At 34.9% G+C, this 22,827-nt stretch overlaps 1 protein-coding gene across 1 annotated transcript in view; it reads right to left on the reverse strand.

Annotated features, from left to right (window-relative positions):
• Positions 1-22,827, reverse strand: part of eys (eyes shut homolog) — a 352,522-nt gene that overhangs the window by 205,770 nt on the left and 123,925 nt on the right. Inside the window, exons 25-27 of the mRNA XM_069179989.1 lie at positions 13,741-13,837; positions 12,685-12,792; positions 9,708-9,853 (exon numbers count right to left, since the gene is read on the reverse strand). Coding sequence (XP_069036090.1) covers positions 9,708-9,853; positions 12,685-12,792; positions 13,741-13,837 — 351 coding nt within the window. The remainder of the gene's footprint in view (positions 1-9,707; positions 9,854-12,684; positions 12,793-13,740; positions 13,838-22,827) is intronic.

Below are 22,827 nucleotides of genomic sequence, written 5' to 3' on the forward strand. Positions count from 1 at the left end.
TGTCTGAATGTTTTCAAAACTGTAATGATCAAACTAACCACTTTTATGTGTGAGAGGGGAATGCAAATGTATTGATTGTAGAAGTATTTCAACCTCAGTGTTTTATTACGCTTGTTGGGGGATCAGTGATGGATTACAATTTTCAAGCCTTGACATTTTTTATTGAATGGCAAGCTTGACTTTGACTGACCACTCAGGGATATTCACCCTCATCCTCTCAGATTACTTCAGTGACCTTGTGCCTCTGGTCATCATCGTGCTGTTATGTGAATTTTCATCCTAATATCAGATTATCTGGTGATGTAAAATGGTTTTCCTCTAAACTACACCATCCATTTCTCCCTCAATCCCAGCAAACCTCACAGAGTCTGTGGATGTGAAACATAACATGGTTCTGTCACAATCTGACAATCATGATGATTGACTGGAAAATGTCCTGTGTTGAACATGAGCCAGATACAATGCTTTGCATAAAAATCAATCTATGTATGAACAGTTGACTCTCTTGACTCTCTCAGACATGAAACTATGCAACTAGTCTCCATTGGCTTCAGGATGACATCTTTAACTAGATTCTGGGTTCTTGGTTTGGAGGCATGACTTGTAATCATGTGTTACTTTGTTTAATCCTGAATTTTGAAAGTTCCTTGGTCTTCCCGGTTGATCTTTCATAACACTATATTAATTGTGGTTTGAAATTCAATATCTAAGAACTTACAGATATAGTTTTCTTAAAAGTCAGTTTAAGTTAATTTTGATTATACACAAAGGCAATTACACTAATGGTGTGACCTTTCAAACAGTCCTTTGTATCTTAACTGATGTACTGAATGAAAGGGGCTGGATACTTTTGTAATGTGGTATAATTTATTTTAATTAAATTGATTTTTAATTAAAATTATGTGCTTTTTAAAATTATGTACAGAAAAATAAAAGACGAAAATCAGCCTGATGAAACAATGACAAGGGTGTTCTTACACATCAAAGAGAGTGAATGTGGGCTGAATGTTCCTTACAACACTGAAGATGCAGGAGTAGGTGTTGAACAGTAAGAGACTCGGCTTTTGAAAACAATGGTTGAGCAGCCACAAGACAATACTTTAATTTAGTAATGCAAAGTGGGAGCAGTAAGCTGGGCTTTTGATCGCTCAGTGTTGAATTGTGCATTCTGCCCCTACCTTACCTCCCTAAACAAACACAGTTTTCCTTTCCTGCAGTTATACATTTCTCAAAATTCCTCATAATTCTATCAGTCTGGATGTTGTTTATATTGTTTTCAGTTGGAATTTCTCCCTCTTACAAGAAAATTTTAGGAAAACTACAGTTTTCTCTTCATTTGTTTAACAGCAACAAGTTTGGACTCTTTAATGTTAATAACTTGTTTACGTTTTAAAAAAACCCAATACAACTCTTTTTTCACTTAGCTCCATAGACAGCAAATAGTTAAAGAAGGTCTTGACTTACTAGACAACTGCAAGTTTCAAAAGTCCTTTTCAATTAATACCTGATTTATACAGGTAATTTGCCTCCTAATTCAAATAATTAGCTCAACAGAATGAAAACCAGGCTCTCAAGAACTTGGTACTTTGTAAAAAAACGATTTCGTTTTACATCTAAGAAATTAATGTTGTGCAATTACATCTACAGTATACTGTGGTGCTTTAAAAACACAAAGAATGCTATTGGCTCTAATACTAGTGAGCCAGGTTGACAAGCTCAGGATAGAAACCACAAAGGTGCTACAACACCACTCTGAGAACCAGGATGCTGAGGCAGCACATTCCATGTAATGACAGTCGATGCAGGATACTCATGTGGAATTAGCAATCGGTGTAAAGCGACTAAGAAAGTGTATAAAGTAGCACTCAGAGAGGAAAAAAAAGTTAAAGAGGAAAAATCCAAGGCTTTGTCCAGGGCCTCCGCAGTCAGTGAAGACTGAACACATCTGGCTTGATTGCCTGGATAGTGTCCTGTGTGACTGGAATGCCACTGGGAGGAAAAGAGCTAATTTGATTGGTGCAGTTGGTGGTTCCACATGGCACAGGATTAACTTGGGTTATATTAGTAGGCAAGTGGGCATAGGCTTGAGGGCTGTGTTTAAGCTGGAAACTCGGCGCCAAAATGGTTGGCCTGCCAGTAGGTCTTTGAGGAGACAAGAGGCATGTATTTTTTCCACCTATTATACTTTCTAATACTATACTATTAGACATATTATATATTTCTATTGAAGGGGAAGTCTGACCATTTATTGAGGGGATGAAACCAGTTCAGTGTGTCAGGATGTCCCTGGATGTATTGGAAATATTTTTTTGACGGAAGAGAAAGGTGATTGTCAGGACTTCTGCTGCTCTGCAGTTTCTTATGGTTTACAGAAGATTAGAAGATATTTGATCTGGTACCTCTGTGATGGACTGGTTTTTGGCACTGAGCAGGCTTAGCTGAAAGGAGACTACTGGTTTCCCAAAACCAATAACAGTGACAGGACACCATATGTGCATTTATAATCTGATGTTATGATGGCTCTTAGTCTGATCGTGTCCTCCATTCACCACATAGAGGCCAAATAGCCTCATCTCATTTTTATCTGTCTTTACATCCACATACTGTAGGTGTCTTGTTCCTACATTTGGCCTGAACAAAGTTAATTTATTCTGTTATCCTCCCAATCATATTTAGCTCAGTTGAGAATAAATAGCATTTTCATCCCTATTTTGTCCAATTAAGACAGGAAACCTACACATTCTATAAGCCCCCTTTTTCTATAATGAAAAAGAATCTTCCTGACTGTATTAATAATTAAAACGGTTGCACTCAATACCATTGTGACACTGACCCCAGCTGTGTGAAAACAGCCAATATTTTACAGAAAGTGACATATACCACTAGCTGAAAGATGCCTATTGAATGGGTCACATTATATGAGATTGACTTATATGGCTGAGATGGGTCTCCTGCTGTATATACAGTACATCCTACCAGGAATTCTCTTGGCAATGCCTAATGCACTCACCAATGAAAAGACTGAAAGGTGTAAAAAAAGTCAAAACACATTCAGTAAGCAATAAACTGTTTGCCTGGGTTGAAACTGACGTGGAGCAATCCAAGATTTCCATGAGTGTTAAAAGCAGTGTTATCAAAGATACAACATTTTCAAGTTTAGAAGGAGCTGCCCTTTAGCTTATTTGCTTTGCTCTGTTGTAGATATGCTAAGTTGTAGTTCACTGTGTTTCTGAGAGTATAATTCATTCAGTTAGTGTACTCATAAAAAAAGAAAGATTTACTTCATGATGCTAAATCACTTACCTGGAGAGTAAATAGACTTGTCTGCAAGTCTCAAAACAAGTTAAATATTCAGAACATCAGTTAAAAAAATGCAATAGACAGAAGAAACAAAAGTATTTTAAAGAATCTTACTGTATATTAACAGATTTCAGGAATTCAGTTCAGCCTTACTACTTGTTTTCATTTACCCAAATTGATTAAGTATCCAATAATGCTAAAGTTTTAAAAACTGTGTGTGGTGAAGGAGTAAATTAATTAAGTTAATTAAGATAAATTAATAAAAACAGGTGTGTGGTAGAACAGGGAAAAAATTGGTATTTTAGCTCATACTGTATACCACTAGAAACCAGTAAAGGCCTCTAATAGTTGTACATACTGTACGTACATCTCAGGTGAAATTGGTAATTATTAGTTAAGTGGTCAAAGCTAAGATATTCTCACACGAGGGTAGATTGTTTTGGTTTAAAGAGGGGTTCAGAGAGGTGGTTCTGGTTGGGCTTTGAAACAGTAAGTCTCTGTATCCTGGAAGAGTCTGCTACAATAAAGACTCCTTTCACTCTAACATATTCCATGTTGTTGTGAGTTCTATTTTAACCAGGCCTAGTGACCCACCTTATTTAAGTTGAGGCTTATCACAGGGCATAAAGGTGGAGGTGTCAAATTATACCCTTAAGCAAGGTATAAACTGATTATTTAATAAAATGCCCAGTGGTATATGTACAATTGTAATTCCTTTTTTGGATAGGTCAGCCAAATCTAATAGGGGCCAAAATGTAATAGGGGCACCACAGTGGTTAGCACTGCTGTCTTGCAGTGCTGGGGCCCTGGGTTCAGTTCTGGGGTGCTATTTGTGTGGAGTTTGTATGCTCTCCCAGTGATTGCGAGGGATTTCTCCAAGTGCTCCTGTTTCATCCCACAGTCCAAAGACATACCGGTAGATTAATTGGCTTCTGAGGTAATTGACCCTGGTGTGAGTGTGTTTGTTTGTGCCCTGGGACTGGCATCCCATCCAAGGTGTATCCTGCCCTGCACCCATTGCTTGCTGGGAAATTTCTTGCTCCCCTGCGACCGTGTTTTGTTTAAAGTATTTAGAAAATGGATGGATGGACTTGTGAAAAAATGACCCCAATGCCCAATTCAGACCTATTAAGCAAAAGAGCCAATAAACTCAACCTTTATAGCAACAAGGGTGAGGATTTGCATTAGTAGTCATTATCAGCCTCAGGCAAACAAACCTAAGGAAGACAAATGACAGCAAAATTAAAAGACCTTAACCCAGCACATTAAGTGGTAATACTGTCTATTTCATCTACTGAAAGTCAATTATATCCCTTCTGAGCCTAAATGTGATTCCAAACCTTTCCACATGAAGGAAAAACTGCTGTATTCATTCTCAATAAAGCAGTGTAGTTTTCAAAAAGCTTTGCCATGTTGTTTGAGACTCTACTTGTACAGTAGTTATTCCTCAAGCTGAAAAAAACCTAAAGCTCATAATTGAAAAAATGAAAAGTCTAATAGCATTTATTGTGCATTTCTGCTTAGAATCAGAAGGAATTAAATTCACAATGCAATGTTTGATGTATTAGTTTTAATTCTGAGGTTTTATCCCGAGTTGTGAAGTAACCTGTATTACTGTAGATAAAATCACTTAAAACTTAAGAATAATGTTGCTTTATTCTGAGATACAGTAGATCTGAGGTAATCTGTATTACTGTGGATAAAATATATTTTCCTGAAACCATGCTGTGAGACTTTGGATATTCTTTTGTACACACACATAAACTGGGACATTATCATTCATAATCCCACTATTCTGGAATGTTCTTAGAATTGCCAGGCTGATGAACAAAATCTTAATTGAAATAGCTTTTGCATTTTACATGTTCTTCTGCCTTTGTAGGGTATGTGTCCTCCTGTGATATTTTGCTGTACAATTATCTTAACTGTTTATGTCACAGTAATGTAATTGGCTTAGTTCTGGGCTGATTCTGCAAGAGGTAATGAGGGTATGAAACCTACTCCAGAATACCTAAGAGTTTTGCTGCATAATACATTCTAATTAAAGTGCCAACCAAGGAAAAAAAATAGAAACTCACAGGGGTATCCTGATATTGCAGCCATTACTCTGAATAAACCTTCGAGCTCTGCAGACTTGTAAGTCAGTATTTTATCCTCCTTCTCAACATACTAATAAGGTAGTAGGTCTGAGCTTTGTAAAGCTTCCTCATCACTCTTGAACATTGTTGCCAATAAACGGCATTATGCTGGGCAAAACAAATCATTCATATGCTTTATAGAAACAATTAATGGCTTTATTCAAAGGAACGTTGAAGGTCATGCATACACATCAACATTTCAAACATCCGTTGGTCACTATTAGTAATATATCTTGGCTCCTTTCAATTAATTTAAGCTAAATTGGCAGTGACACAGTGCAGTAATTTCTACTTTATTATGAACCACAGCAATTTTCATTTTAAGAAAGCTTCTAATAAATTTTCCAGTATTCCAGCATGTCTGGGAAAGTGTTTCATTTTCTAACCTAACCCATAAAGACAAAAGCTGCATTTATTGCAGATAGTTAACATTTTTCTAATTAAACAGATTTTTTTTTTCCTGGAGTTTCAAAAGCTGCAACAATTCCTTCTGTATTGACCCAGTAGTATCAGGGGAATGAATTCATTTCTGCTTCGATAGCCATGTACAAACACAATGCTGCACTGTTACTTTATTGACCACAGGTAAATTAGGAGCGTAAATTTAATTAGATACAAAAATAACAGAAAAATGTCTCTTTTAAGGGATTTCTCATCTAAAAGCAAGCCTTTCAGTAGGCCTCTGCAAATCCATTTATCTGTTCTTTAGCACAAGATAGAATAAATTGACAAAGTAGCATTTGTAAGAAGAATGTAACTTAATAAAAATAAAAAAGCAGGACCATGAAATGAAACCATTTTATATTTATACAACCTTCTGCAAGCTGCAATTTGACTTTTCCTTTTCTCAAAAAGGAAGACATATTTCCTGTTCCAAATTATTAATATGAAAAGGCATATAAAAATAGCAAATGGGATGTTATTACCATAACCATCATAGTCATGTTTTCAAAAAGTACCTAAACCAGATGTTGTACAATTGGCATTGATAAAGCTATGCTGTCAGTACTTCTAGAGAAATGAAAACGAATATATTTTTGAAGACGAAAGCTACTGTATGACTCTAGATATTATGGTAATCTTTAAGACTATCTGAAGCACCTAACAAGCCCCCGATTGCTTTCCATTTTCAGATATGTTGAATTCATTAAAGTAGAAGGGATGTAGATCAGATAAAATTTCAATTTAAGGTCAAACCAGAATCCTTTCTTTATGCAGGACTGACAGAATATAAAAGGATTGCAGGTTAACAAGGTGCTTTCAGTCCTGGTTCTGTGTCACAGTTTTGATTGTTCCTCTTAGGAAATGATACTTTCACAGACCTAAAGTCCATTTTTATTAATTACGTCTAATATTAGAAACCATAAAGTAAGGTTGTAAAATAAAACTTATAATTTTTAGAAGTATGAATGCTGCCCTTATGTTCATTGCATGTCTTTATTTAGAGTTCACTACACTGACCTCTTTGTCTCAGGATGCATTGTTTTTTACACTATCCAGTTCACTCTCCATAAATCTTATTTAAAAGCAACAAACTGAATACATCCTACCCAGAAGCAAAAGCTCTCCTCCCAGGGATTAATATGAATTTAATCTTATCAGCAATGGATGATGGAAAGCTTGATCTGATTAACCCCTTCCAGACATGGCAGTTTTATAAAATGCACGTTTCAGTTTTGGGGCTCTCTTCTGGTTGCGTCTCTACTCTTTTCAGCATGGAATAAACCTTTACTTGTTCCTGTGCAGACAGTGCATGCTGACACAGCCACCTACTTGGCTTTTATAAAATGGCAAATATTACACAGCACCTAAGAGAATCTGACAATAGGAGTGAAGTAATTCAGTGTAAGTGCTGAAATGTGTTAAGTAATGTAGGTTTTACTCACATAAACATATTACAGTACTGTATATCTTTTTTTCACAGCATATTTGCATGACATTTGTGCTCCTCCACAAGACATAAACAGTTAACCAGTGTTGTAAGTTTTAACTTTGTAGCATATGAAGGCAAGCTCTGAAAATAGGCTAAATCTTTTTTCTAAAAGTTTAGTTTCAGCATTCTTAAAAACACCTGATAACACTTTTCAGGAAACATCTTGAAGCTTAATCCACGATTATCAGACTCTAAGGGATGTTTTCAAAGTTATAAGCTTCAATGCACTATATTCTTTATATAACTTCTCTTTAACTTTGAGCATTGTGCACATAAATCTATGTTTATGCCTTTCCTTCAGGTATCGCATTGCACTGACAAAGTTTTCTCTTGCTTTGTGAAAAATTGTGCTAATAACATAAAGCAGGAAATGAGTGAGACAGCACTCAAGTGACTTACAAATAAGACTAAACATATCTAACTTGCCCTGAATGATGAGTGAATATTTATGGTTTGCATTAAAATTTTAGATTCCATTTAACAATATACAGTAAGTCTACTTCCAGTACTATATCACTTTTTCATAACTTTTTTATTAGAGTTTACTGCTATTACTACTGCTGTAGTACATTTCAGTATATAAAGAATAATATGGTAAATTAAGAAGAGAATTCTAAATCATAGTCATCAATGGCAAGTCAGAGATTATTCAGTGTACAGTATACTGTATATACTGTACATACACTGTATGTTTCCTTATTGGAAAAAAGTGCTAATATATTTCTCTGAGGATGAGTGAAAGCATAAATATTTGCACCATATTTTAAACGTTTTTCAAACACGTATAGTCTGTATATTAAATATTAAATAACGCTTGAAAAATAGAGTATATAGATCATCACAGTTTATAATCAAATAACCCTCCACAGCAAAAGGCTTACTTTTGTGTACTTCAAATGAAAACAGGAATAAGACAAAGGCATAATCTTTTTTCCTCTGAGAAGTCACTGGCATTATCTATAATAATTAAAATGTAAAAAAAAATTATAATGATTAATTTATATGAGTTGAAAGCATTAACTACTCTATGCCTCATATCCTTTACCCCAAAATATAACCTCATGTAGTTTGTATAATTTTTTGTATAAAATTGATATTTATAAGAATATATTAGCATTTTCATGTTTGCCGAATTTACATATCTGAGCAGACAGATTCGGAACAGAAGATTAAATACAGATATAGAAATTTCTTTTCAGCATGTTATAAATAAAAAAAATAATAGCATACTGTGGAGAAGACAATATACATATCTTATATTTAGAATATTATCCCTTTGTATCACAGTCAGCTTTCTCTTGCTAAATGAATGTGGACATTTCATATTCAGCAGAAAAAGTCTTTCCTGCTGTGTGTCACAGGCAGTGCAAAGTGGGGTTCGATAATAGCATCAACTGACATAAGAAATTACATTTTTCTGCAACAGCAGAGGGGGATACATCAGAGTAAAAGTATAACAAATAACATTTTAAAATGGGAAATAGTTGCTGAAATATGACCAATGCCATCACAATATTTCTGCCACCAAGGAACCTTTCATTTTCATCACCTTCATAGAACAATCCCTTTTTTTAAAGTAGTGACACTGTTACATTTCTTGTTAAACATAATATTTCTTATGAGCTCAAGATGGTTAAACTAAATCTAAAATATATCCTCTAGTCTAGCTCTCCCTAGAGGACAGTCTTTTCTCAGAAGAGCTTAGAGCAAGGGAGAAAGTAATGACTTGTTCTGTGCTGAGCATGTGCCTAATAAAAAAAGCTGCTTCTCTGGGAATTGGGGCACATATGTCAGGTTTGGCTCTCTAGAGTAGCAATACTTTAGAGATTTCCTTTTCTCAAACTGGAAAAGGATAAATTGATGATACAGTATAGAAGAGAAGTAAAATTAATCTTCACACAGCTTGACAGGAATCAAGATTAGATGTTCTTAACCATAACCAGTACAAAACTGAAAAAAAAGATAGAGGAAAGAAAGTAGTGGAAACAAATAAAAAAGAAAGACTAAAGCACTATCTCTGAGATCTGGCTGGAACAGTATAGTCTGTAGCATTTCAGAAAGAAAGAAGACTTACATTCTTTTAACAGACTTACCATATAATGAAAGAGGTCACAAATCAAAGAGAATGTAAATATGAAATAAGGTATTTAGCATGGATTTGATCAAAGAGATTATTGCACAAATATTGATTTTTTTTATCCTGTACCTCAGATGACTGCTGTGTGTTCTTTGCGAGAAAGGCCCTGCAGCAATAGTGACAGTTGTGCTGCTAACATGACGAGCAATAGCTTGTGCACAGCTCATTGATTTTTTTACATCCGGCTAAGAGGATGTACCTGAGAATCCGGGGAGACAAACACACTGGAAGCCTCCAGGCATGTTGATGCAGCTGCCTTCATGCAGGCACGGCGATGCCTCACACTCATTGACGTCTAACTCACAGAGAGATCCAAAGTACCCAGGTGTACAATCACAGCGGAACCTGAAGATTGAAGCAAATCACAGAAGGATTTAAAAGAAACAGTCTACATGATGCTGATTATGAGATGCTAACACAGTCCAAATCATTACTTATCACTTTAAATCCTATATTCCTGCAGTTACGAAACATGCCAATGAGAGAAACAGCTTTGTATGAACACAACACCATGGCATACACATTTTTCTCAGTCTACTAAATCAGATGTATTCTCAAGAAAATATAGAAATAGCAGTACAGATGAAGATCAACTTTTTTACTTTAACATGAAAGAAGCTACAACATAACAGTAAGCAGTAACTTTGTGGGTTTTTTTTATTTTTCCAGAATGACATACAAACTGCAGGCTCTTTTTGTCCCAACTAGTACAGCTACACTTTCAGAAAGCAGGTCTATACATCACCAACTCAGTGCACACTATGACTGGAATGCCCTATATAGGAGCACAGAACAGGCCGAGTGTTGGGTAAAACGTGGCCAAAGTAACTTCTGTGAGCTTGTTACTGTACATCAGAGAGAGCTGATCTGCTCCTCCTCTTGAATCTACATGGTGTCAGTGGACTCACAGTATAAATGAAAGTGAATGGCTCCAATGTGCGCATTTTGGAGGAAAGCCTCATTCTATTTAATTGTTGGAGGAATACAAAAAATTATTAACTGTTTTAACCATTGATTCATAATTCACAAGGAAAAATTACTGATACCACAAATATGATTTATGTTACATTAAAATTTCACTGTCCAGCAGAAACCTTGAGTTGTATCTTCTTGTCTTTCAGGAAGTCAGGAAGCATGCATGGAAACAAGGCAGTACACAAAGCAGTCACTTAATAAACAAAATAAATGGGGGAAACTGAAGCATAATACTGTATGTCAGCCCATGCCTGCTCACAGTGTTCCTAAAGTCCAATTAATCCCATAATTGTATCCTTTCATATTTTACAATGGATTGTAGTGAATAATTGCAGCATTGACTATCAACTTGGTTACCATAGTAGAAAAAGAAAAATCCTTAAAATGGTAGTATACAATCTCTGTGCATGCCTACCAAATGTTATACTTGAGGCATGCTACATATTTGAAGGAATTTCTGATTTCAACATTGAAAAAAGACATCAGACAAATTCTTCAAAGCCTCGTCTTTTTTACGCCTAAAGGCTCACACTTATTCACACAGCTACAGACCGTAAGCGACACTGTTCAGCTCAACGTCTGGATATAACTGGGCATAACTCTCCCTGTGCTCAACACATGCCTGTTCCTTCAGGTACTGTTATTTGACTACAAACCTTTTGTAGGCTGTACTACCACATGAATATGTAGCTTTCACTAATGATTTTTTTTTACAAGGGAAGAACAGCTTTTGTTATATTGAACCCACAATATATTTAAGACAGTAGACTATTAAATGTTAGCACAAGATATGTATTGTATATAGATTTACAGGCATTGAAAACTATTAAGTGACAAACTTGTATTAGAAGTATTCAGGCAAACATTATGTTATGTTTTTAAACATTTTGGACAACATGATTAATGTAATATTGGCAAAATAAGAAACAGTTTAACAAAGACTAATACAGCTCTCAAAAACACTATATAATCAATCATTGCATGTCACCCCTTAATTTCAGCTACTTAAGTTAATATCTAGGTCTTTGTAATTATTTTCCTCAAATTAGCTCACATTCACATTCTTTTTTAGTGAACAGCCAAAAAATAAGCCTTATACTGTATTTTTATCTTATTTCACATTTCACATTAATACTTTATACAAGTATTACATTAATACACATTAATACTTTATTTCCAAGCCCGATTCAGGGAATATCTACTTTTTAGGAGAGCTGCAACATGAAAGCCATTCTAGGTAATTCTTAGTTGATCCTTAGATATGTTAGGCTAAATTTTACAGAATACTTATGAGTTTAACACAGGGAAGGAGTTGTGGAAGAATAAAACAAGATCTTTCCCAAGTAAGAGAAGAAACATGCATCATTACAGTACATCAGTTCCTGAAGTGGGTGATATAGTGCACCCTTCTGAAAAGAGTGAGCGGTGAAAATGAGCAGGTGTGAAAGAAAATGATTTGAAATGATAATATTTTTAGAAGAAATAATCTGAATTAATTAGAACAGACTGGCTACTATGTGGTTGCTGCATTCACCATACAAATGGGTAAAATAGGGGTCTTGCGAATAAACAGCTGGATTTATTCATGTACTCATGACTGGAGAGAGAGAGGGCTTGCCACCTTCACTCCAGGCAGGCCTGAAACAGGCTCCCTGACCCAGAACGCCAGGGAGCTCCTTCGGAAAAGTGTGTGGTTGCTGACTCGTGACAGAAGACAAACTGGAGACAAATCATTTAAATCTAAAATTGCCCTTAGGGACTTATTAGCCCATCTGTCCAGCTAAATAGAGTAACCCTGGGGCTCATATTAACCAAAAAAAGAGAATCTGAAAACTAGTAAACTGAAACTAATGGAATTGCAAACAGGAACATAAATTCCTGCAAAATAACTAACAATATATGAAATAACAAAATAACAAAATCATCACCACCACTGTGTCTTAACCAGCACATTATATTTAAAATATAGCTTATATGTAGTGTAACATGTTAATAATGTGGTTTAATGTAACAGCTTAAAAAATGAAAATAATATATCCACAATATAAGCCAAGGCCCTCCTGAAAAGAAAGTCAGAACATCCAAAGAGGGCTTTAATTTTTTATTGCTGTTAGTAAATCACAAACAAGTGTTCTCTATTGATTCATATATTTATTTTGTGAAAAATAATAAAAGTATATAAAAATATGAAATATACACACCTGTTTATAAGATCGTGGCATGTCCCTTTGTTTTTGCAAGGTATTGAGGCACATTCATTGATGTCCTCCTCACAATGAGAGCCAGAAAACCCCGGCTTACACTCACAGCTAATCAGAACAAAAAAATAAAATTGCATTTACAATATAAATGTGTAAAATAGAAAAGCTTATCAATTGTGCTAGTGCTGGAACACTGTAATCAGACTTGAATCAATTTTAATCATTAAAAAGCATTTAAATGGACATTTGGTCTTCTATGTCTGTCAGAGACATGGTATTCAAAATCCCCCAAATAAGTTTCCCACTTTCAATTTTGTTGCCTATCTTGTAATTAATAGTAAGCAATCTGAGGAAAGGACACATCTAAGATATGTCTGAATACTGCTAATAATGTTTTCAACATCAGATCTCCATTCAGTGTTTGTAAGAATAAGCAACCCCCACCTCTATTAGAGTTCTACATCCTGAATGAGCACACAGCCTTTTCAAACACAGATCTTTTTTCTGCTTAAAGTGTCCTATTTTCATTGAAATGATTGTCAGTTGCCCTTTCTTTAAGGCAGAAAGGAGACTTCAAAGCATGCATGCATCATTAAGACAAGCTCTTACATGTTTTGCCAGAATAAAGAAATAAGCACAGATGAACTGAAACAATTTTGCCTATCACTGATCCCTCAACAGCGGTTTCGAATCAATGGAAAAGCTCTCCTTTGCTGGCTCCTGAGGGATCATGTAATATTTTTAATTCTTCTTTTCCAGAACAAACAAATAGCTGTTCAGCTTTGTACCACTGTTTTTGTACTCTTCCTTGTAATGATAATCTACCATGTTATTATTCTTAAAAAACAAAATAAAACTACTACTTAACGCCACACATTGCTTACAGTGTAAAAAAAGAACAAAAATATTTATCAAATAATCCAAGTTGTTCCTGCCCTATATTTTGATGTACAGTAGCTCATCTCATTTTTAATCATTTTGAATCCATATTTAATCCGTGAAGTATATTGTAAGAGAAAAAGAAGATGTGGGAAGATCCACCCCACCGGTCTTTACCTGTAGCTACTGACCCCATCCAGACAATGACCCTGATTCTGGCAAGGGCCAGAGCTGCACTCGTTGGTGTCAATTTCACAGTGAATACCTTCAAATCCTGAAAGATAGATGAGATGGGCATGGATCAGTGAGTTCCACCACCAGCTGGAAACGCCAGGATCAATGATAACAAAGGCTCTGGTGATGCCGTGTTAATGGAACTAGTGGCTTCTACAGTACGTCTTTTCTTCCAGCTCCCACATGCACTCTCTTTCCTCAAAGCACTAACAAAATAATAAAGCGTTGGAACGAAAAGGGCTTTTGTCTAAAGGTTTATTTTGAAGACATTCAGCTTAATAGCAAAGGATGGGGAACGCAAAAAAAAACGTATTGTGTTCCTGTTGTGTCCTAGCAACACTTGAGTACCATCCATTAACATTACTGGTAATTGCAGAGTCACCATAACCAGGCAGGCAGGGTGCAGGGAGGCAGAGTTAGTGGCAAGTGACTTAATCACTTATGCTTTAACTAAGATGGGAAACGTTTCTTCTAACATTATAAGATCCTGTAAAACGGCATCATTGATGATCTGCTGTACCTGCTCATCCAATAAAGCATTGAACCTTTGAGTTCAACGAAACCTATTTTTTGATGGCACTGGACACCTATTCCTTGTGATGCTTAGATGATCCCTCATTCAGATGAGTCCATGTAGACAAAAATAGATTACATAATTAATATTTCAAATAGGCTTGAGTTAAGTAAAAGCAATTAAAGTAATTTATGATACATTAAAAGAGTTTCAGCAATCCGAAAAACATGGTAAATTACTGATACTGGATTTTATCCTTATTAAAAATTGAAAACAAATGTTTCTGTGATTGTCCCTTTCCCACTGTTGTTTTTTTAATTATTAATGCATTGGGCAAAGTAATATTTTCAAACACAAGGTTTATATTGAAGCCAAGTTTAATCTTTGGTAAATTTACATTCTATGCCAAAAATCTAAATTAACAACCCTTATATAGAAACAGCACAGCAAACATGTCAGAACTTTTCTTAGGTGAACAGCTGTTAAATACAATGTCCTAATTTTATCATCACAAATTAAACTCAAGGATGCCAAATAAACCAATATTTGCTCTTTTTTGGAGACAAAATATATATTTTTTTATTTTTAGAAAACAATTTAGACAATTGAAACATTTCAATTCATTTGTCTAATCATTTACATTCCAGTTCACTATGTTAATGTATTACTTCATGAGTCTTTTCTAATTATGCGTATCCTAACCAAAAAGAAACAAACTGCACATTAATTAAAAGCTTAAAAAACACTAACACAGTCTTGCTGCAAGGCACAGCACAGTCATTACAGTAATACCGTTATTTAGTTATTTAAGTACCACACTAAAAGGCACATTTATATGCAATTGGTTTTCATATTTCCTGAAACAAGTCATTCATGCTTAAGTAGCAAATTGATAATCAATACCTAATCAAATTGATCTGATTTAGTTCATAGTGTGATATTTTAAAAGGTTCTTATTGTAACGCTTACGGCCGACAGGTACTGTGTAAGAGCCGGCGTACCAGAGCAGGTGACATCACCGCCCTTCTCTGTGATAGCAGGACTACAGCTTCTGGGCTGTAGAGAGATCTCTCTTTAGCTCACGGGGCTGGGTCACTGCAGAGAGACGCGGAAGTCCCTGGTTCGAGCCTCAGTCGGGATGGGGCCGACCTAATGCAACAAGGGCGCCCGCCTGAGCCCCCGTTGCATTACATTATTATTTACTGAAGTTAATAAATATGCAATTTGTTCTTTCACCAGTTTTCTTTCACCACCATTCCTTTCACCAGTTTTGCAGACTTGAGTTCTTAAAAAATCCTAAAACCGCCAAATGTTTTACCCTAAAGCTCACAAATAGGTCCTTCAGATCATTATATTTGTAACAAAGCATGAAAACTCCCAGGAGACAGAATTTATATTGACTGTATGACTATAGCAGTATTTAGCATCCCAAACATAACATGGTAAACAGTAGAAACCTATATAATATTTTTTTTAAATAAATATACTCAGCGTATTTTATTAATATTTTCAGATGTTTAGTGGCACCTACTGTACAGTATATATATCACCAAAGGACACCTCTTTAACTCAATATGTGAAAGAAAAAATAACTTTTGCTACATTCCAAGCAGAATTAGAAAAGAAGGTTCCAAAACTTGCACAGCACTTCTAGCAAAATGCCTTTTACCAAAGCTCTTTAAAATCAAACTGCTTGTTGTCAAAACTGGAGCTTAGGATGATCTCAAATCGAGTCTCGGCACATTAGGAATGCAATATAATCTCAGACCGCTTAAGCAGCTCCTGCAGAACAGGAACTTTTGTTTGAAAAGAAAGCACTACAATGCTTTTTTTTTCATTTTTGGAATGGAAAAAAAAACCCAGACAATTTGGAATAGTCCACTGCTAGCTACTGCTTTCTTCACTGTAAAACAGATCAGAAACAATTTGAATTTGAGTATCAGCCTGAGGGGAGAGAACTGGGGACTAAGAGCCTGAGTACAAATGTACTGTAGTTCACTTCCACCAGGCTCCCAGTCAGCCACAGTCACTAGAGAGTGATAAGACAGGGATTCCAATTATGACTTTTCCCACCCAAAAAACCCTCAGGCCAATTGTATACATCAGTTAGTTATATCACTTGCATTGTGGGCACTGTAAATGATTCATGCAGGGCATCGAACACAAGCCTTATATCTGGCTGCACATAGACTCACAATTCAGAGTTTAAAATACATTTTAAATTTAGATGTTGTGCGTGCATAGTCATTATATCTGAGGTAATTATGATTAGGCAGTTTCAGTTTAGCAGTATATCAATACATAACTTCTGTGGAGCTGTTAAAATTAACGTGCTCAAAACAAAACAGTATAACTTGTATAGTAACAGGATTCTAGAGATAGATTTAAGAAGAGTTAGGTTTTGCTTGACTGAAGTATTAGAGCTCTGCCACAGCAGTAATGGATGCAGACAAGTTGGAACCGAAACATTTTTTATCTTCACCTTTTCTCTTCAGATAAAAATGATACCAAAAAGAAAAGTTTAACAAAAAGACATTTAAAATCTTAACAATTAATTTGTAATTAGCCTTATTACCAATTAATATTTATATTTTATAACATTACTCATTAGTTCAAATATTTTTGAAGAATGCTCTATAAATGCTTCTGTATGATCCACACTAATTAGAGAAAAAGGCAGAGATCCAACTCCTCATTAAGATCATGTGGAAATGCTGTTGCCAAGTGCTAATTTTAGTTTATTTTTTTAATAATAAAAGATCAATATCACCATCCTGCCACGGAACAATGTGTTCAAATGTACCAATAGTTTTAATATATATTTATGATATTGTATTTGATTAATGAATTATTTTAGAATTGGCTAATGGCTATTTTATATTCTTTGGTGATGTCTTTATGTTTTATATTTCAGTTGGGTTTATTTTATTGAATAAATTGATCCATTTAATAAAGTTCATAATAAAATATAAATACACAAAATACAGGCAGTAGGATTTCAATGTGTTGAATGTCTTTGGATTGAGAACGGCTTACTACATAGAAAACAATGCAGATAAGGGAATCTCTTAGAGATTCCTTGAGATAATCTGAAATTAGGGAAGATGAAATTAGTGAGGACCGTAGAGAACATTTTAGGACCACACCTAACATGTTTTAATATCTAAGACAGAGATTCTTAATATTCAAATCTAAACTATTGCCAACAAATTGTGCGTTGTGAAAATTGTGAATTGTGTCATCCCCATATTTCTGATTAAACTATTCTTTTATATGACGTGTTCAGATCCTTGTGATGGGCACTGCTATTATACCCTTGAGCATTGTGAGGAGAATTCATGTGCTTTCAGCACACTACAGAAACTGTGATACTATAGGATATTGACATTTCTGTCTATATATTTAATAAACTCCTTCCCCTTGAAACAATTAAGGAAAATATGAGCTCATATATATATAGTATAATTCACATTTTTAAATTTGAATCCCATTTTAGTTAAGGAGAATCTGTGAATATGAAAAGGCCCACTATACTGTACAAGCTAGAATTTGCAAATCCTTTTAATGTATATAACTTTTTTATCAGTGTTCTCTCTTTCCCAATCAACAGCTTTACATTTAATGCACAATGTCAATAAAACTAATTCAGGTAAATTTAATTGAACACTAAACAACTTTATATGTTTGAGGATATAAAATATGTTTTGAGTTACTGATAAACCATTTGAAAAGATCTAAGAACAATCAATGGTGTACGGTTTAAAGCAGTTATAACTACTTTTAGATCTTTTGACATTTTACAATGCAGATGTGATTCAGAAGTGTATGTAAGGAAATTGCACCAGCAGAGAAATCCAAACCAGATAGTGCAGTAGTGCAGTATCCACAACAGTGATGCAACTGAAAGAAAACACAACAGACAACAAAACTGCTTATAATTCATAAAAACTAGTAATACCTTATAATGCCAAGAGAACATAATAAATGAATAATGTTATGTAAGCAATGCTATATAAATATATTTAGCAAATACGGTTATAATTTTAACAAGATACTTGTTCCTTCTTTTCAGATGTAAGCAAATAAATACAAAACCTGTAATCTCTTAAATCATCCCACCTTTTTAGTGTTACAAAAATAAAAAAAGTTCTATTCAGTGGAAGTAATTGCTACATTCCCACATCTGCCCATGGATAGAGATAATTTTGAGCATTCTATATCTATTTACTTATTTTCATACAGAAAATACTTATTGTCAAACAGAAAAGTGACACAGCTCTCACTGTTGAAGTCACCTGCACCCCACTTTATCCAATAGGTCAAAATTTCCTAGTGACAGCCTGGATTGGAACCAGCAATAACACATAGATTATCTATATCTACTGGTGTCTTAATACTGTATGTTCTCCTGAATTATATTATCTTATCTGTCTTATATTTAGGTCCTTTATCTGTTCTTCTTCTTCTTAGCACCATTAAATAAACTACTTCAGGAATGCCCGGGTCTAGACTTTTCTTGAATAATGCAATAAAACAAGATAGGTACAAGAGAGTAAGCACAGTCATTGCATCATTGCCTGCTGAGGACTGATATGTCCCTGAAGCACAGCTACAGTAGCTTTTATCATCTTTGTGAAGTACCTTACACAGGATGTATGACACACAAGGAGAAAGACTTGCTGTTGTACTATATATACAGTAGGTTATAGGAAAGACTTCCCTTCTCATTGAATATAAACACGCACAATATAATCAAGGGAATGTCCATAACAGAGCCACAGTGGATCATCAGTCCAGAGCTTATCCTGGTTTCTGTATTGGACAAGAGAGAAAGTGACTCCCCATCTAGACGACATACTGTACAGGATTCTATAAACATAAATAATAACATACAAAGTGTGCCAGAACATGCAGTACAATTTTACAATCTCTTTATAACAGTTGTTTTTTTAAGATTAAATGATTGCAGCTAGATTACTGCCCTTGGAATTATTATAATGAGGCTGATTTCTAGTTTTGTAGTGGAACATCAGGCTAAAAAGCATTCTATTATTACACAACTAGAAAGGTTAAAGGCAATAAAGGAGATTACGGTGTATTAATCAGAGTATGGCTTGAATTATTAAAGAAATGAACTGGAACATTCTCTGAAAGAATATAAATGAGGTACAGTTTGCTTTTTAAAAGTTTAAAGATGAAGTGAGGCTTACAGATGGTACCAAGGCTGAGGACCCAGGTGATGTTTACCCTCAGTATTTCTGAATGTACAATTATTACGATATCTGAAGAGGGGGTAAGTATGGGGTGTCTTCAGATGCTTCTTCAGGTGCATTGATGAATGCAAAATTTAAAAAGAATCTGTTTGCTGTTTTCCATCTGTTGCACCTGAAAACAACACTTAAGTGACCATCTCAGGAGCAGAACAGCAAAACTAAAGGCTGTGATAATGCTGAGATAATTGCACACTGGGGGTAACTAAAGGCTCAGGGCACCTGACCGACTTCATGCCATGCTCATGCAACTGTGACTGATACTATGTCCCGGTGCAGACCAGCTTAGTTCCCTCTGCCTGTTCGGTGTAAATTAGCATCATACTGTAGCTTTACAAGTGTCTTATCCTGTGCTCAGGCTACTGGGACTGATATATTTCATAATAGAATACTTTCATATATGAGATTTATATTTTCTATTGAGGGCTACACTATAAAAGAGCGTATGACACTTTTACATAGTAAGACAAATCATTTCATCTAAGAGGTTAATTTGGGTTGTTTGGGGAGAAACTAGGCAACAGAATTAATAACAACATCAGGCAGACTGGTTTTCCAGCATCCCTTGGGTGCAGGCACTCAATATATATTTATACTTACATAGGAGTACTACAATTGAAACTCCAATCCCTTAAGACATTACATACATTTTTTATTAATACAAATTAAGTAAAAACTAATGAATTCCATGTTTGTATTAAGAACATAGTTTTCTAACTATGTACTGTAAAATACTTAATACAGAACCATAACACCAGCAATCTTTGGAAGAAAGCTTGAAATATTCTTACTTGTGCATGACGGTCTCTCATGAATAAATGGCACAAATATAACCTTTGAAAGTCCTCAGATTGGAAGTCCAATAAATTAAAAAGCAATCTATATTCAATTCTCATTTGCATCTCTGATGTAAGCTATTGTTTCTGACATTTATTATATCACAGCAAATACACTAATACACTACAACATATAATTTTCCTTTATATTCATTTAAAATATGTTAAGTATATAGTGGAGAACTCTCCAATTCAGTTAGAATTTTGTAAACAGCACAGAAAGTCATTCACCTAGGTGCAAATTTAAAGTCAGATAGGCTGTAACAGTCTGTAATCTCTGCATCTTGACTCAAGAAAATGTAATTCATTGCAGATTTAAATAGTCATGCGGTACAGGAAAGAGTCTCAGTTAAAGAAAAAAAAGAATTAATGAACTTGCCCTGAACACAGAGATTCAGGGGGCCAATTTAACATAAATGAGAAAAGAAACAGGAATTTCATTAAAATTAATTGCATTTCAATAGTATTCTCCCCAGGATCAGGTCTAGCTGATAGGAGTAATTGAAAATGTGCTAATTCACTGCAGTGATTTTTGATTTATCTATAAAATGCATGTGGTATGGAGTTTTGGGGAATCTCCTAACTTACTTGTTGTTTAGTACAAATGCAGTTAATAGAACCAGCAACTCTCGAGAACAGCAACTCTCTAATTGTGTTGTCAGTGTATCTAGGGTCTCAAACCTTCTAAAATAGACTAGTTTCTGCTTCTTTTTTTCTTTCTGTGAATTCTTTTTTTCTTTCTGTTTTCTTTGTAAACAAATGGGTGATATGTAATGAAATATCCAGTACTATCGTCTAGTCACACAAAAAACGCAATCTGCAAGCATTACAAATGTTCTTAAATCATATGGAGGGAATTATCCCGGCACAATCTACTTTATTAAAAATACTATTTTTCATAAACAAAATTATTCTGACTATATGACTGAAGTCCATTAAACAAATACTTTCAATTACCTGTATATTTTTCGCTGTTAATATTATTATTTTAATTTTAACTGTACAATCTGCAAAGGAAAGTCCTCTTGTAACCCAGCATGAATATATACTGTATATAGTACAGCATGCATTGGTATGTGTGTGTACTGTATGTCTGACAATAGACTTTTAGGAGATGTAGCTGTATTACCGATAAAAGGGTAGTCAAATAATTATTTTACTGGATTTCTTTTCTACACAAAACCTGGAATTTAAGTGTGAGCCATTCCCTCAAATTGTATTTTGCTGTTGCAGATTGTACTCAGCACATTCCAGTATCACTTGTGACTGTCAGTGTATCACAGTAATTAATATATAATATGTCTTGCACAATAAATTAGCAAAGATGATGCTAAGAAGTAATGTTGATTTTGCAAACGGTTAATCTTTATAACATTTACTATGCAAGTAAAAGGGGGATTATAGAGATGAACCTAAAGCTGTAAATCTTTGGAACTATACTTTGGTTGGAGCCAACAAAACCTTATTTAATTAGATCCAGGAATAATATGGAAGCTAATATGGATTCTTTAAAAATCCTCCTATTTATGAGTATAAATCACGCTTCTGTGGAATTGGAATAGAATCCAGCCCAGAGTTGTGTAATCTCAGCGTGATCTTGATTCTCACCCTCGGCGGTGAATTCTATGGGAGAGGGCAGATCTGTGAGTCAGAAGAGGAGAATATGCAGAACAGACATCCAAACCTACGCATCCTGATGTCTAGAATCGTGTGCAATAGCAGCAAACTGCAGTAGCAACTGATTTCTGATTCCTCTGGGAGGAAAACCTTTAACATCTTGCCAGACCTCTCTATTTATAACTTTTATATTTTCCTTTCTTTTTCTCCCAAGCAGAAACTTACCAGTTCTACCACAATAAAGCATCAATTTTCTTCCTTAGCAATTGTAGTCAAATGTTTGCTTTAAATAAAAAATCTACATTTTATATCTACATTATAGCTGGGTCTATCTCATCTTAATTTAGCTATGGTTAATTGCTTTTTACTCCAATTTGTATTGACTATTGTATGGAAATACTAAATATTTTTAAAAAACAATTTTAGATAGTAAAGGCACTGGGTGATCAGAATGAAGTGGACCCATGGAAACTGACAGTGTATCACCTGCAAATATGTACTGTCATGTGCAGAAAAACACACCATGATAAAAAAAAATCATGGGGTCAAAATACTATAAAGATATTAATTGCACTATTTCCTATTAATCCAGAGATTAAGGATGAAAGTTTATTGATAACATTTCTACAAAGTATTACATACGGTAGATAGCACAGGTTGCATTCTAGCAAGGGAGCAGGTGATCAGCCTGAGCACCTTCCTTCTTCAGGTCGGAAATTAATCAAAATATTGTGCATTATGAGAAAAGCTAAGTAACAGCTAAGTCTTCTGCAACATTTTTTAAAAAAGGCTG

The sequence above is a fragment of the Lepisosteus oculatus genome, chromosome 17 (assembly GCF_040954835.1).
Source record: "Lepisosteus oculatus isolate fLepOcu1 chromosome 17, fLepOcu1.hap2, whole genome shotgun sequence".
Taxonomy (NCBI): domain Eukaryota; kingdom Metazoa; phylum Chordata; class Actinopteri; order Semionotiformes; family Lepisosteidae; genus Lepisosteus; species Lepisosteus oculatus.